Source organism: Bufo bufo, chromosome 3 (assembly GCF_905171765.1).
Source record: "Bufo bufo chromosome 3, aBufBuf1.1, whole genome shotgun sequence".
NCBI lineage: Eukaryota > Metazoa > Chordata > Amphibia > Anura > Bufonidae > Bufo > Bufo bufo.
The window spans coordinates 618,667,812-618,683,500 of NC_053391.1; the positions used below are offsets into that span (position 1 = coordinate 618,667,812).

The window sequence follows — 15,689 nt, forward strand, 5'->3', positions numbered from 1 at the left end:
GTGGTGTCTGCGCCATAATTCCGCAGTAAAAAATGCATGTGAACGGTCCCTAAGGGAGTGTCCACATGGGACAAGTTTGCCACAGATGTCTATACTGCTAAATCCATATTACAGGCTGGTAACATGCACTACATGTTTCCACCACTAGAGGTCTCTACCGCACACATTTATATATTGCAACCACAGAAAATGAGAGACTAGGAGTTAGGAGGAAGGAGAGGAGACAATGTTGTCTCTGTCCTCCTGGGCCTAGCCCAGGGGAACCAATTTACCTCAACCTTGGGGTCCAAGATTAGGACTATCTGATCCTTTGCATTAAGTGGAGAGTTTCTAAGCGACAGGCTGCCCACCATAACCAAGGACAGAAAGGCCATCTGTCAATACTTATTTACAGAGGATCTAAACTACTATTGAAAGGCTGAGTGATCAGAGCAAGATCAGAAACGAAGTACAAGTAGGAACATCACCTTTACTAAAGTGAGCTGGAGTTAACCGCTACACTTCACCTCAAGGAGCCTGCTAATTTGGATTTGTAGCTTTACCATTTTTGCCATCTGTATGCAAGACAAAGTGATGATATTGGATGCCTTACTACATCTGACAAGTTCTTGTTTGGTTTAACCACTGCCTCATTCCTGATTCTTCTGCTCCATCTCTTGATTGCAACTTACGGTGCTAGCGTCACGAACACAGAGGCCCAGTCACCAAAGCACCCTAAGCATACCCACTACCATTAAGGGCACCTCAACTTCCATCTGGCTGGTGTTCCTTGCAACCGAGAGTGCCCTGGAGGATTTAGTACTGTCTCCCCATCCACTGCATGCGGGCCCCAGGGGACAAGTGAACTGTGAGTACTACTATCCTCGGCACCTCATCACTGGTACACTCACCACACATCACCCCTAGGGTGTCCGGTTCACTGCACAGGCACTATTTATTTTAACAACATGCTCTTCAGTGGACCATTAACTTTACCTTCAGAGAACGAGATGTCACTCTCTTGTCCAAAACCCATCGATCCATCAGACAGCCACAGCGATTTCTTAGACAGAAGCAGCATCTGGGTATTTAAACTGAACTCTGCCGCAACGGGGTCACTGACCTGTAGACGAAAGGAAGTGATCACTCCTATCATGTGTACTCCCAAAATCTACAATGATGGGGGTACTTTGTTTCCTGTTCCTCTTACCTGCTGGAATCTGATATCAACATCAAAGTTGATGGGCTCCCGGGGGTTACACACAGCGGGTATAGTGTATTCCTGGTACGGGGCCGTGGTACAGGGGATGAGTTTAACTGTGTAAGTGCCAGAGTAATCTCTAACCTGTGGAAGAAATAATCAGAAATTGTATTAGGAGATATCTTGCTGTACATTACAGTAAATCATATACAACTGTAGGTACTGTAGCTGCAGCCACTTACAGCAAAATCAGAGACGAAGCTCCACTGCTGAACGGGCTGGTTATAACTGGGTTCATTCCGCACAAGATTCAGGGTAAAGGTTAACTCTGGATGATCGGCTGACATGATCATGGAGGTCAGCAGTGTTGCTGGAGTAAAAGAGAATTGGGGTGAATTAGTGAAAAATCCAAAGTAATAAATCTCAGAACTACAGACGGAGTATCCAGTGACCCTGTCTTCATTAGATTACAGTCTGACAGCACGAGGCAGAAAACCAAGCAAAAAACTATTATCCCATAATGTCCAATCCAATCACAGGGGTTATTTTTCTCCATTGATATAATCTAGACTTGAGGAGGTAAGTTCTAGACTTGACAGCGGCGAATCAATGGATGTCGTATATCTGGACTTCTCCAAAGCATTTGACACTGTACCACATAAAAGGTTCGTATATAAAATGAGAATGCTCGGACTGGGAGAAAACGTCTGTATGTGGGTAAGTAACTGGCTCAATGATAGAAAACAGAGGGTGGGTATTAACGGTACACACTCAGATTGGGTCACCGTCACTAGTGGGGTACCTCAGGGGTCAGTATTGGGCCCTATTCTCTTCAATATATTTATTAATGATCTTGTAGAAGGCTTGCATAGTAAAGTATCAATTTTCGCAGATGACACTAAACTGTGTAAAGTAATTTACACTGAAGAGGACAGTATACTACTACAGAGGGATCTGGATAGATTGGAGGCTTGGGCAGATAAGTGGCAGATGAGGTTTAACACCCACAAATGTAAGGTTATGCACATGGGAAGGAATAATGCAAGTCACCCGTACATACTAAATGGTAAAAAACTCGGTAACACTGACATGGAAAAAGGATCTAGGAATTTTAATAAACAGCAAACTAAGCTGCAAAAACCAGTGTCAGGCAGCTGCTGCCAAGGCCAATAAGATAATGGGTTGCATCAGAAGGGGCATAGATGCCCGTGATAAGAACATAGTCCTACCACTTTACAAATCGCTACTCAGACCACACATGGAGTACTGTGTACAGTTCTGGGCTCCTGTAAACAAGGCAGACATAGTAGAGCTGGAGAGGGTCCAGAGGAGGGCAACTAAAGTAATAACTGGAATGGGGGGACTACAGTACCCTGAAAGATTATCAAAATTAGGGTTATTCACTTTAGAAAAAAGACGACTGAGGGGAGATCTAATTAATATGTCTAAATATATCAGGGGTCAGTACAGAGATCTATCCCATCATCTATTTATCCCCAGGACTGTGACTGTGACCAGGGGACATCCTCTGCGTCTGGAGGAAAGAAGGTTTGTACACAAACATAGAAGAGGATTCTTTACGGTAAGAGCAGTGAGACTATGGAACTCTCTGCCTGAGGAGGTGGTGATGGTGAGTACAATAAAGGAATTCAAGAGGGGCCTGGATGTATTTCTGGAGCGTAATAATATTACAGGCTATGGCTACTAGAGAGGGGTCGTTGATCCAGGGAGTTATTCTGATTGCCTGATTGGAGTCGGGAAGGAATTTTTTATTCCCCTAAAGTGAGGAAAATTGGCTTCTACCTCACAGGGTTTTTTTTTGCCTTCCTCTGGATCAACTTGTAGGATGACAGGCCGAACTGGATGGACAAATGTCTTTTTTCGGCCTTATGTACTATGTTACTATGTTACCCCCTCCCCCTGGATGCCAGGGAACATGATCTATGTCACCCTCCCCATTGGATGTCAGGGAACATGATCTATATAAATCACCCTCCTCACTGGATGCCAGGGAACATAATCTATACTTCCCTCCCCCTGAATGCCAGGGAACATATTATATACCACTCTCCTCATTAGATGCCAGGGAACATAATCTACACCTCCCTCACCACTGGATGCCAGGGAACATAATCTATACCACCCTCCTCATTAGATGCCAGAGCATAAAATCTATACCTACCTCCCTACTGAATGCAAGGGAATATAATCTATTCCTCCTTTACCATTGGATGCCAAAGCTTATAATCTCCCTCTCCCTCCCCACTAGCAGCCAGGGAATATGATCTACACTACTATCCCCATTGGATACCAAAGCAAACAATGCCCTCACTAGATGCCAGTGAATATAATTTATACTTCCTTTTTTCACAGAATGATAGATGATATAATCTACCTCTCACTCACCACTGGACACCAGGGAACATAATCTCTCTTTCCCTCCCCTTGGATACGATTGAATATTATCTACCTCCGCCCCCCCCCCCCCCCTATTCACCACGCTATATACACAGCCACCCCCATCCGGATAGTTTAACCTATAACTGCCCCTACGACTGCCCTCTTGTAGGAATTGTATATAACGTAGTGTGGCTACGTGTCCTGGGCACTTCTGAGACATGCTGATATCATACAGTTCACCATCTACCGGATCAGGGCTTTGGGAGGGCATTTAGTGATTATATTCTCTTTATAATGACTTCTTGTTGATGCTGTTTGGTGACAGACAGTATTAAAACCCTGCTATCCAGCCAGTGTCACCATTAATCTTCTTACCAGGATGTGACATTACAAATAGACCATAGAATCGAGCTTCTGTTTTAAAATTGACAACCAAGCGACCTTCTTCATTTATACGCATGCTGGTCGGGTAGAGGGAGCCTAAAGGAAAAAAAACAAAAAACACATGATGTGTATATATATATATATATATATATAGTTAAAGCAATAAAGTAATGATAACTGTAACGATACTGAGGATACTGAGCATCATCACTGATGACTGCACCAAGGAAATATCCATTTACAATAATCTGGTATGTTACCAGTGAATTCATGGATACTGTTGATTCGTAGTAGTAACCTCTTTTAGCCAGCAGATGTCACTGTTGTACTCATCATCGTATATAAAATTCTTAAAGGGGTTTTCTGAGATTTCTATACTGACGACCGAACCTCTGTGAGTAAATGCAGTACATGAAAACCAGCAATCTCTCTCTCCTACCAGTGTGCTACAATGTATCAGTGAAGGTAAAATGTATCATTTTGCAGTCCAGGCTGTTAAGTTAACTAAAATGAATACAACTGTAATGAACCAATCAGTTGTGAGAGGCATAAGGTATATACAGGTTTACAGCCTCTGGGTGTAAACAAGTATTTCCCATTCACTGCCAAGAAGCAGAGATCTTTGAAATAGTGTGGGGGGGGGGGACTGTGGTTCTGCTTATTAAACATTTTTGGGGATTTTATTTTCTGCAGGCTCCTACATGAACTTGCTGTAGGGCAGGGGTCAGCAACCTTGGGCAATCCAGCTGCTGTAGAACTACAACTCCCAAAATGCACATTTGCTTGGCTATTCTTGGAACCCCCACAGAATTAAAGGGTGCATGCTGGGAGTTGTAGTTTCACAACAGCTGGAGAGACTGCTGACCCCTGCCCTAAGGGTAGGTTGTTCACTCACATCACCATGATAAAGAAGGAAGCAGCATGTGGTCGTGTATGGCGCTTGTTGCTGCTCCGAAGCAAAGACTGGAAACCGAGGCAGAAAAAAAACAAAATTGTGGGAAAAATACATCAAAGACCATTTCTACCTTGTAATTCAGCTTCTGGAGGGCTCCCAATACCATCGTTCCACAAGATGGCGGTATCGTACACAAATGTCAGGCGCAGCTCAGAGTGCAGATCAAAGTGCTGCCACCCGCCAACTCCCACAGGTGAGTGAAAGACATAGGACACGTACAGCGGCACCCGCAGCGTCACGTAGGACTGGACAAGGTTCAAGACCTGTGAGGAGATGAAAAACAAAAAAACTGTGCATTATTACTGCATTAGCTAAAAAATACTGACATTATAAGTGTGTGTATGAATATACCGTACGTGTGTACCTGTGTGTATAAATGTACCGTACGTGTGTACCTGTGTGTATAAATGTACCGTACGTGTGTACCTGTGTGTATGAATGTACCGTACGTGTGTACCTGTGTGTATGAATGTACCGTACGTGTGTACCTGTGTGTATGAATGTACCGTACGTGTGTACCTGTATGTATGAATGTACGTGTATGAATGTACCGTACGTGTGTACCTGTGTGTATGAATGTACCGTACGTGTGTACCTGTGTGTAGGAATGTACCGTACGTGTGTACCTGTGTGTATGAATGTACGTGTGTATGAATGTACCGTACGTGTGTACCAGTGTGTATGAATGTACCGTACGTGTGTACCTGTGTGTATGAATGTACCGTACGTGTGTACCTGTGTGTTTAAATGTACCGTACGTGTGTACCTGTGTGTACGAATGTACGTGTGTATGAATGTACCGTACGTGTGTACCTGTGTGTATGAATGTACCGTACGTGTGTACCAGTGTGTATGAATGTACATGTGTACCTGTGTGTATATGTGTATTATTACATCAGCTAAAAAATACTGACATTACATGCGTGTGTATGAGTAAGGCCTCTTGCACACAAACGTTTTTTTTTTACGTTCCGTTTTTTGCGTTCCGTATACGGAACCATTCATTTCAATGGATCCGCAAAAAAAAAACGGAAGGTACTCCGTATGCCTTCCGTTCCGTTCAAAGATAGAACATGTCCTATTATTGTTCGCATAACGGACAAGGATAGGACTGTTCTATCAGGGGCCAGCTGCTCCGTTCCGGAAAAAACTTAATGCACACGGACGTCATCCGTATTTTTTGCGGATCCGTTTTTTGTAGACCACAAAATACAGAAAAAGCCATATGGTCGTGTGCATGAGGCCTAAGGGGTCATGCACACGAACGTATTTTCTTTCCGCTTCCGTTCTGTTCTTTTTGCGGAACGTATGTGGAACCATTCACTTTAATGGGTCCGCAAAAACAATGGAAGGTACTCTGTGTGCATTCCGTTTCCGTATTTCCGTTCCGCAAAAAAGTAGTGCATGCCCTATTATTGTCCGCAAATCACGGTCCAAGGACTTATTCAAGTCAATGGGTCCGCAAAAAATACGGAACGCACACGGAACACATTCGTATATCACCTGTGTTTGAGGATCCATACTGTAGAATTGCTATGCCCAGCCCATATTGCTCATGTGTTTGGTGATTAATAAGTTACTGTTTCCGTTTCTAATCCGCAAAAAACGGATCGCATACGGAAACCATACAGATATGTTTTGTGGAATAACGGAACGGAAGAGGACTTAAATCAGAGGAAAAAAAAAACCTCAGATACGGAACAACGGATCCGTGAAAAACGGACCGCAAAACAACAATGGTCGTGTGCATGAGCCCTAAGAATGTAAGAGCGTACCTGTGTGTATATGTGTGTGTTGCACTTCTCACAAAGAAAAAGACAAAAAATAAAATAGCAGACTGAAAAAAAGATTGTTGAGTGCCCTCCTGTTTGCCTTGGCACATCTACATGATCCTCAAATTCCAGTCACAGGCCTCTCCCCTGGCATCGGCTGGCACAATATAGTGACCCAGTCACACCTGTCTGGACGAGGACAGCCAAGTAACGGCCCTGTGTGGCTGGCACTGCTCCCAGGAGCACTAGTCCTCGGGGCACTGGGCAGCTGCCAATATCCCTGGTGAGCACTGACCGGCAGGCACTGTTCTGGAGCATGAAGTATGGCTGCTGTGGCACAGTTTATATGAACACTATGGCAATACTATATAGATATGAACAGGTGGTGTTATGGCCGTTCGTCCTCTAAAGAGCACTGTCTGGAAAGTGTACAGGATATTGACCGACATTCGGGACTTTTTGGCGCAGAGCACACCACAGCCTTATACACAGTGACTTTATATAGTGAGGTAACATGGCCCCAGCGTGCAGGTAGCGTACAGATACATGTCATTGCTCTGGTTCTGTCAGATTTCACATTACAGCGGAGCACGTCCTTGTTCTGGATGGTTAGTAATGCCGTCAAGTGTGACATGATGGTTATCGGACTGGCTGTATACACTACAACGTCGCCATAACATCGTTTTACATACATGGGGGGGGGGGGGGAGTAGTTGCCCATAGCAACCAATCAGATTCTACCTTTCATTTTTCAGAGCTCCTTTGGGAAATGAAAGGTGGAATCTGATTGGTTGCTAGAGGCAACTAAGCCAGTTTTCCTTTGCACCAGTTTGATAAATCTCCCCCATTGTAGCCTACCAGAACTCAAAGGGCATTTTATTAAAAAAATGACTCTCCAGATAAAACAACAACTAAATAAAGCTTCCATCCCAGCTCCTGCACAGGTTGTCACCCATTTATTTGAAGCTTCTGCACATAAAATCTGGCTAGTTATGGGTAAAGGTTAAAGGGCTTGTGTCACTTCAGCAAGTAACATTTAGGCCTCATGCACATGACCGTGCCGTTTTTTTGCGGTCCAATTTGCGGAACGGAACGGGGCGCCGGCAATATAAATGCCTATTCTTGTCCGCAAAGCGCGGACAAGAATAGGACATGTTATATTTTTTTTAGCGGGGCCGCGGAACGGAGCCACGGATGCGGACAGCACACGGAGTGCTGTCAGCATCTTTTGTGGCCCCATTAAAATGAATGGGTCCGCATCCGAGCCGCTAAAACGGCGGCTCGGATGCCGACCCAAACAACGGTTGTGTGCATGAGGCCTTATTATGTAGAGAAGGACAATCACTAATGTATGGTGATTGTCCATATTGCCTCCTTTGCTGGCTGGATTCATTTTTCCATCACATAACACACTGCTTGTTTCCATGGTTACAACCACCCTACAATCCATCAAGGAGGTCGTGCTTGCACACTATAGGAAAAAAAACGCTGGCCCGTGTGCGCTCCCATGGCCCTAGCCACCAAGAGGCTGACGCATTTTCCTATAGTGTAGAAGCACGACCACCGCTTATGGATTACAGGTTGGTCGTAACCATGGAAACAAGCAGTATATAATGTGATGGAAAAATGAATCCAGTCAGCAAAGGAGGCAATATGGACAATCAATCACAATACATTAGTAAGTGCCTTGTCTCAAGTCTCCCGGAGGTTCAGCGAGTCTCCCGCTATTAGATAGCGGCTCCCTGACACCCACATGTGAGACAATATATCCCGGAAAGGTTTACTGATAGCAGAGCAGAGAGATAAGAGAAGTGACAGGACAGAGTTTAGATTACAGGTTGAATTAACCCTTTAGGGTCAAATTGGCCTCTCAAGGAGATATATATGGTAAAGGCATCCCTCCTTCTGTCTCATTCAGTAGCTATAGAACTATTGAGAGAGATATATATTTTTTTAAATACATTTACACATTTAACCCTCCATTTTAATTCTATTATTTACCCCAGTGTTAAATTCACCCCCCCTGGATGCTTGTTTTTTTCCTACAGTGGGGTAGATAATTACAGGGTTTTAAAGAATAAACTTCCTGACTCAGACCAAGAGCCGACTCAGCGAGTGAATGGAAGCATCCGCGCATGCGCATTGCGCAACCTAAGCTTCGGTTCACTTGCTTCTTGTCAGCTCAGCGAATGAACCGATTCATGTGAAAGATCCGAACTTCCCATCTGTAGTTTACTCGCAGTAAACCTTTCCGGCAACCTGTAGCAGTGTCCCCTTCTCGGCGCGTGTGCACAGTGCAAGAAGAAGCCGATGCCAGCAGTCCGCAACGACGCATCAGGCTGAGCCTGTGCGCACACGCGGGATCTCAAAGCGGGAGGGAAAGGCGGCACTGAGGAGTAGAAGGCGGCGCTGGGCACGAACGGCGATGCGTGCGGCCGGGCACCATGCATCCACAGACCTCCCCTGCTTGGGCACCTTAATTCAGTGATTGACAGGTTAGTAAAACCAGTTTTTCCGCAGAATAAAGCCACAAATAGCTTTTATAAGGCCACCTTAGAAATCAGAATGCTGCCCTGGACATGAGCAGATGTTTAGCTCACAGGGCTTATAGGTGGTGACAGAATCCCTTTAATCATATACATAAATATGATAATTTGGGGCAGGGTGATGAGCCCAGTCCTCCACACCATAGAGCAAAGTGTGCAGATACTGCATATGTCTGGAAAATGTAATAAAAAGTTTGTGAAAGAAAAAAAAAAAGAAAACCTCCCTGAAATGAGTTTTTGCAGGTTGGGATGTCTGCTTGTATTAACAACTTCCACATAATAAATGCTATTTGCTGAAGTGACACAACCCCTTTAAGTGTAATTAGATATATTTCCCATTTTGGAATGAGAGGAAGATGGCTGACAGCCTGTGGAGAGGGCTGACATATGAGTTATATTAGGAGCACACAACTTCATCTAAGAGGACAACTTATTAAAGACGACTATTCCCCTCCCAGATCTATAAATGACAGGAAGAACATTAAGATCTGAGATCAGGCCCTGTCTTGTCCGCACACATTTCTTATACAGCTGCTCCGAGTTGTCAGTAGTCAGTGGCCGCTGTCTGCGGGGACATAAGTGGTGCAGACTCTGTGGAGACCTGCTGATAATGAGGCCTGGCACAGGTGCCGCGTGAGCTCACGGAAACTGCTGCCTTTCTATAAGCTGTGTGAAATTGACGACACTCGATGGAGGCTATGGAGCCTCCACACCTCAGTCCAGAACCAGACCATGTGTGATACTTTGATCCAACACAATGAGACTGATCAATCTTCCATGGGATCGTTCATACAAATGAACAGGCTAAATAGGATGGTAAGGGAGTTTTTTTTTTTTTAAAGGGGCTGTCCCACGAAAAATATTCTACAGTTTTCAAACCAGCACTTAGATCTAAATACTTTTGTAATTCCATGTAATTAAAAATTTTGCATAGCCATTGAGTTATTCAATGAAATGTACCTGTATAGCGCCACCTGCTGTTTGTTCTTTTTCTTATTTCTTTGTCCTGCTCACTGAGATGGCCGCACATGCTCAGTTTCATCCTTCAACTGCCTCCTGAGCTGTGATAAGGAGAGAGCTCCAGCAGAAAAGACATGTCCCCAGAGCTGCAGCAGAAAGGACACTCCCCCTGAGCTGTCAGCTTGATATAAATCTAGCAGAGCAATAATTGGGGAGATCTCTGGGTCCATGTGAGGTACAGGGCTGGTTCTAGCTTTGTTAGAAAGAGGTTGTCATGTACTATACGAGGTCTGATTTTCATTTTTTACACTAATCATGGGACAACTCCTTTAATATATTTCTTCCTGGGGCTTGTACAAAGTGGCAAGTCATCTGCTCAATTTGGCCGATTGTGCCATAAATTGTTCTTTCGGCTGACCGCCAGAATTTTCCAACCTGACATCACATTTTCTTCACACAAAAATCTCCTATTGGCCACCGCAAATTCTATTACGTTTTCAAATGATGGTCGTCCAAAATGTCCAGAAGTGGCGGCTGACTTATCTTGTGTATGGGCAGCCTAAAGGGGTATTCCAGGAATACAATGGCCCCAATGTACTAATGTGTCCATGACAAACATTTGCCTGGAAAGTGGTGCAAATTGGCTCAATTTGGAGCATCTAGGGTTTCTACACTTTTTTCCCCAACATGTCTGACAAAGGTGCCGGACGGGTGTATTGCGGATCTGCAATTTTCGGATCCGCGATGCACTACGGACGTGTGAATGGACCCTTAGCCAACCAATAGTAGGTATAGAGTCAGAGAAAAGGGTCTGTCCCTGCAGCACATTTACCATCCAGCCTGAGCCCCTGTGATAAATCTGGTGCGGGTCTAGACAGCCGGTGTAAGCTTACGCCATCTATAGGATTTATAAATCTGGGCCATTCTTTTTTATAGCTCCCCAGGCCCACTGGACCTGTGGAGGGAGGTTACTTGCACCCCACCACTCAGTTCTGACTCTGTGGATCCACAGCTCTTTTCACTGCACTTTGGTCCCCGAATGCAAACCTCTGACATGGACCGGGTCACATGGTCCACTGCCGTCAATGACTGGTCGCGGTGGCGACGAGTTCCCCAAGCAACCAGTCCTTGGTTTACGTGCGGGGACTGAAGGGCAGTGAAGATGATCTAGCAGTGGGGAGCAGGTATGTTTCCCTTTACAGGTCCAGCAATAGGGGGGATTTAAAAAATTATTTATTCCTGGAATACCCCTTTAATATTATGTACAGTCTGTTTACCTCGAGTTAGGAGAGCAATCTTGGGGTAAAAACACTCACTCTGATGCCTTACATATTACATATGCCCTACTACATTACTAACATCCTTTAATCTCCCGCATAGACATCGACTAAACAGGAGACATGTTGCCTTTAGGCCCCACCATAGGAAGCTTACAGCTGACACCCATACACAGCTAATACGCAGAGATGCAGCGAAGGAGAGTTTGGCGGCAGGTAGGGGATCTATACACATCGCAGAAAAATCCATTTTGGATGGGTTTTTTGTGACTCTCGTGTCGCAGGATGTCGCAGTGCGACACCATAGACTATCATTATAAAAATTGATGTGCGACAAAATGTCGTTGTGTAGGTCTAGCCTCATGGTTCATTGCAAGATCCATTTTTCCTGCAAATTAGTAGTTCAATCGTTTTCTCTTACGAAAAAAATGATCTGCATATAGACATTTCTAAAATTCTAATTGCATCAAATAGTGACAAGGCGGGCTCTAATAGACAGATAGGAACCAGACAAACACTTTCTGGATCAATCTAGTGAATGTAATAATGCAAATCTATACCGCAGGTCAAAAAGAGGGACATTTACGGAGCAAAGAGGGACAGAGGGTCAAAAAGAGGGACTGTCCCTACAAAAGAGGGACACTTGGGAGGTCTGCATCTGTACTTTGGTCACAGCTTCAAACAAATACAAAAACCTCTGGTTATAAATGTGGTTCTGGGAATCGCATCAATCTTCTCAGAAAGGTGGGTAAATATTCCAGCGCCGCGTACACTGAGCATTTAACACCTCTGATAACAGGCTTAACCAGTCGGAAGATTTCTCCTGGAGACAGGAGGGGACAAAGTGCAGCACATGTCTCTTCCATGGAAGCACGGCTGACGTCAAGTATATTATTTTTTTGTTTTTTAGCAGAAGAAAACCTGTTTTATATTAATATAATGAGGCACGAAACAATGAGAAATCGTATTACTGCCTTTGGACAGAGAGTGAAGCTCCTTGTCCCCGACACCGAATGGCACCAGGGTCCAACCAACCATAATAAAAAAATATTTGTGCCCAAGCTAAGGCAGTTCCCCACACATTTTGATGGATCCCTTAAGGCTAAGTGCACATATGCACCATAATTCTGGTATAATGTCCTGACATAGGAACAGAAAACCAGAAAAGCAGGATCGCACCGCTGATGCCCGATCCCATCAACTATAATACAGTCTATCAGGTTTCCAGCATGGATACTGGCATTCTGCCACACGCAATACCACTGCATTTTTTATTTTTTTTAATCTGACGTAAGCTCCTGCCAGAACCTCCACCGCAGATGTGAAGATAGCCTTGCTTATAATGGAGTCCCCAAGTTTTTGATAGTAAGAAAAAATGCTGCTGGCAATTCTAATCCTTTTGGTCAAAATACCCTAAAACATCAGGTGGAAGGGAAAGATAGTAATAAACACACCCTTCTACATCTCCTCTTTTTTATCCACCCTAGTTTTGATAGACATTAAAAACGGACTCAAAAACTGCACTGTGAGAACCAGCTGTCCTCAAGTTGAGTAGTCAAATTCTATTCAACCCTTTCTTGAATGGTTGAATAGAAGAGCAGTCCGACAGAGCAAATCTCTTGGCAATATAGAGGAGAAATAGCCAGGCAGAATACCCATGCAAGAATATGGCAGAACAGATGACAACCCTTTTATCGGTGACCACATTTGCTGACAGATGCGGCGGTCATCTTTATTTATTAGAGACACCATACAGGCACAGAGAATGTAAGAAGGACACCCATCAATTCTCCATTAGGCTCTGATCATATCAGCGTTGTGACTTCCATCAAATGAGGGACACTGGCAGCAGCCATTGGATCCCAAAATGCATTAATAACTGATCTGGGAGTTTGGCGTATTAGTGTCACTATGATACATACTAACGAAGTATTTAGTATGTGTTAATCTGCGTACAATCACAGTTTTTTGGAAGGGTTCCCCAACAAGACGCTGACCACAGTGCGTCCTGCTGCTGGGACAACCCAAAACCAGTAGTGATCGGTGGGGAACCCAGCAGCAGGTTTTCTGAAGAACTACTACACGGAAATGAATCATTACAATGACCAGGGAAATCCCTGGCTGTTGGAGTAATACATGGACATGCCAGGTCCTCCAGGACCAGAGATGCTGTTTGTAGCTGCTCTCCCCTCTCACAGATAAGACCCTGAATGGGAATCCTTCTGGATTACCTCAGTATTCTCTAAAAGGATGTGTGAATAGGTTAACTAAACACAGAGGATTTTTCAGTGCAGGTTTCAACACAGATTCTGTCCAGAAAACCATGCCAAATCTGCCCTGAATTGCCCCCCATTGTTTTCAATAGAAGTCCAAGCCACAGTTCATGCGGACGAAGGTTTTTGCCGCATGGTTTTTAAGAACGTGCCAAGAATATACAGGTCAATTCTTGGTGCGGTTATTTAATTAATGGATCTGAACCTAAAGGAGGTCCGCATAAAAACCCATGGCAGAAACCACGGCACAGTGCAGCATTTTCTGCCATGCAGGGGATTATGTTGTGGACACAATCCTCAATGTGAACCTACCTACAGTATAGGCCTCGTACGCATCACCGTATGTATTTTGTGATCCGCAAAACACGGATCCGCAAATAATACGGATGACATCCTTGTGCATTCCGTATTTTACGGAACAGCGGTATGCAAAACGCAGATCTGCACTGTGTGCTGTCCGCATATTTTGCGGACCCATTGAAATGAATGGATCCGCATCCTGTCCGCAAAAAGTGCGGACCAAAAATACAGTTGTGTGAATGTAGCCTAATAGAACAGTCCTATACTTGTCCGTAATGCGAACAATAATAGGACATGTTCTATTTCTTTGCGGAATGGACATGGAGTAACTTCATTTTTTTTTTTTGCAGACCCATTAAAATGAATGGTTCCGCATATGGTCCTCAAAAAAACGTAACGGAAAGAAAATACGTTTGCGTGCATGAAGCCTTATCTAGAAGATTTTCTTCCCTTTTCCAATGAGACAATCAAGCACCGGCATCTCCCAGGATATATTACAATCAGATATTGTTAACTCCTTCCTCCTCTGTATAGAAAATAGCTCCTGACATATAGCCTCAGAGATATACAGTACAGACTAAAAGTTTGGAGACACCTTCTCATTCAAAGAGTTTTCTTTATTTTCATGACTATGAAAATTGTAGATTCACACTGAAGGCATCAAAACTATGAATTAACACATGTGGAATTATATACATAACAAACAAGTGTGAAACAACTGAAAATATGTCATATTCTAGGTTCTTCAAAGTAGCCACCTTTTGCTTTGATTACTGCTTTGCACACTATTGGCATTCTCTTGATGAGCTTCAAGAGGTAGTCCCCTGAAATGGTTTTCACTTCACAGGTGTGCCCTGTCAGGTTTAATAAGTGGGATTTCTTGCCTTATAAATGGGGTTGGGACCATCAGTTGCGTTGAGGAGAAGTCAGGTGGATACACAGCTGATAGTCCTACTGAATAGACTGTTAGAATTTGTATTATGGCAAGAAAAAAGCAGCTAAGTAAAGAAAAACGAGTGGCCATCATTACTTTAAGAAATGAAGGTCAGTCAGTCAGCCGAAAAATTGGGAAAACTTTGAAAGTAAGGGCTATTTGACCATGAAGGAGAGTGATGGGGTGCTGCGCCAGATGACCTGGCCTCCACAGTCACCGGACCTGAACCCAATCGAGATGTTTGGGGTGAGCTGGACCGCAGAGTGAAGGCAAATGGGCCAACAAGTGCTAAGCATCTCTGGGAACTCCTTCAAGACTGTTGGAAGACCATTTCAGGGGACTACCTCTTGAAGCTCATCAAGAGAATGCCAAGAGTATGCAAAGCAGTAATCCAAGCAAAAGGTGGCTACTTTGAAGAACCTAGAATATGACATATTTTCAGTTGTTTCACACTTGTTTGTTATGTATATAATTCCACATGTGTTAATTCATAGTTTTGATGCCTTCATAGTCATGAAAATAAAGAAAACTCTTTGAATGAGAAGGTGTGTCCAAACTTTTGGTCTGTACTGTATATGGTATGTGTAATACCCCCACAATTTCCTATATATGAGCTAAATATTTCTATAAATTGAGCAGCAGGAACTACTGAATGAAAGGTGTCTGCTTCACTATGAGATCACTACGCCAGCAATGAGGGGAGGGAAA

At 43.9% G+C, this 15,689-nt stretch overlaps 1 protein-coding gene across 1 annotated transcript in view; it reads right to left on the minus strand.

Annotated features, from left to right (window-relative positions):
• FREM2 (FRAS1 related extracellular matrix 2) overlaps positions 1-15,689 on the minus strand; it is a 216,893-nt gene that overhangs the window by 13,428 nt on the left and 187,776 nt on the right. Inside the window, exons 17-21 of the mRNA XM_040426093.1 lie at positions 4,990-5,182; positions 3,956-4,060; positions 1,423-1,550; positions 1,190-1,324; positions 976-1,102 (exon numbers count right to left, since the gene is read on the minus strand). Of these exons, the coding sequence (XP_040282027.1) occupies positions 976-1,102; positions 1,190-1,324; positions 1,423-1,550; positions 3,956-4,060; positions 4,990-5,182 (688 nt within the window). The remainder of the gene's footprint in view (positions 1-975; positions 1,103-1,189; positions 1,325-1,422; positions 1,551-3,955; positions 4,061-4,989; positions 5,183-15,689) is intronic.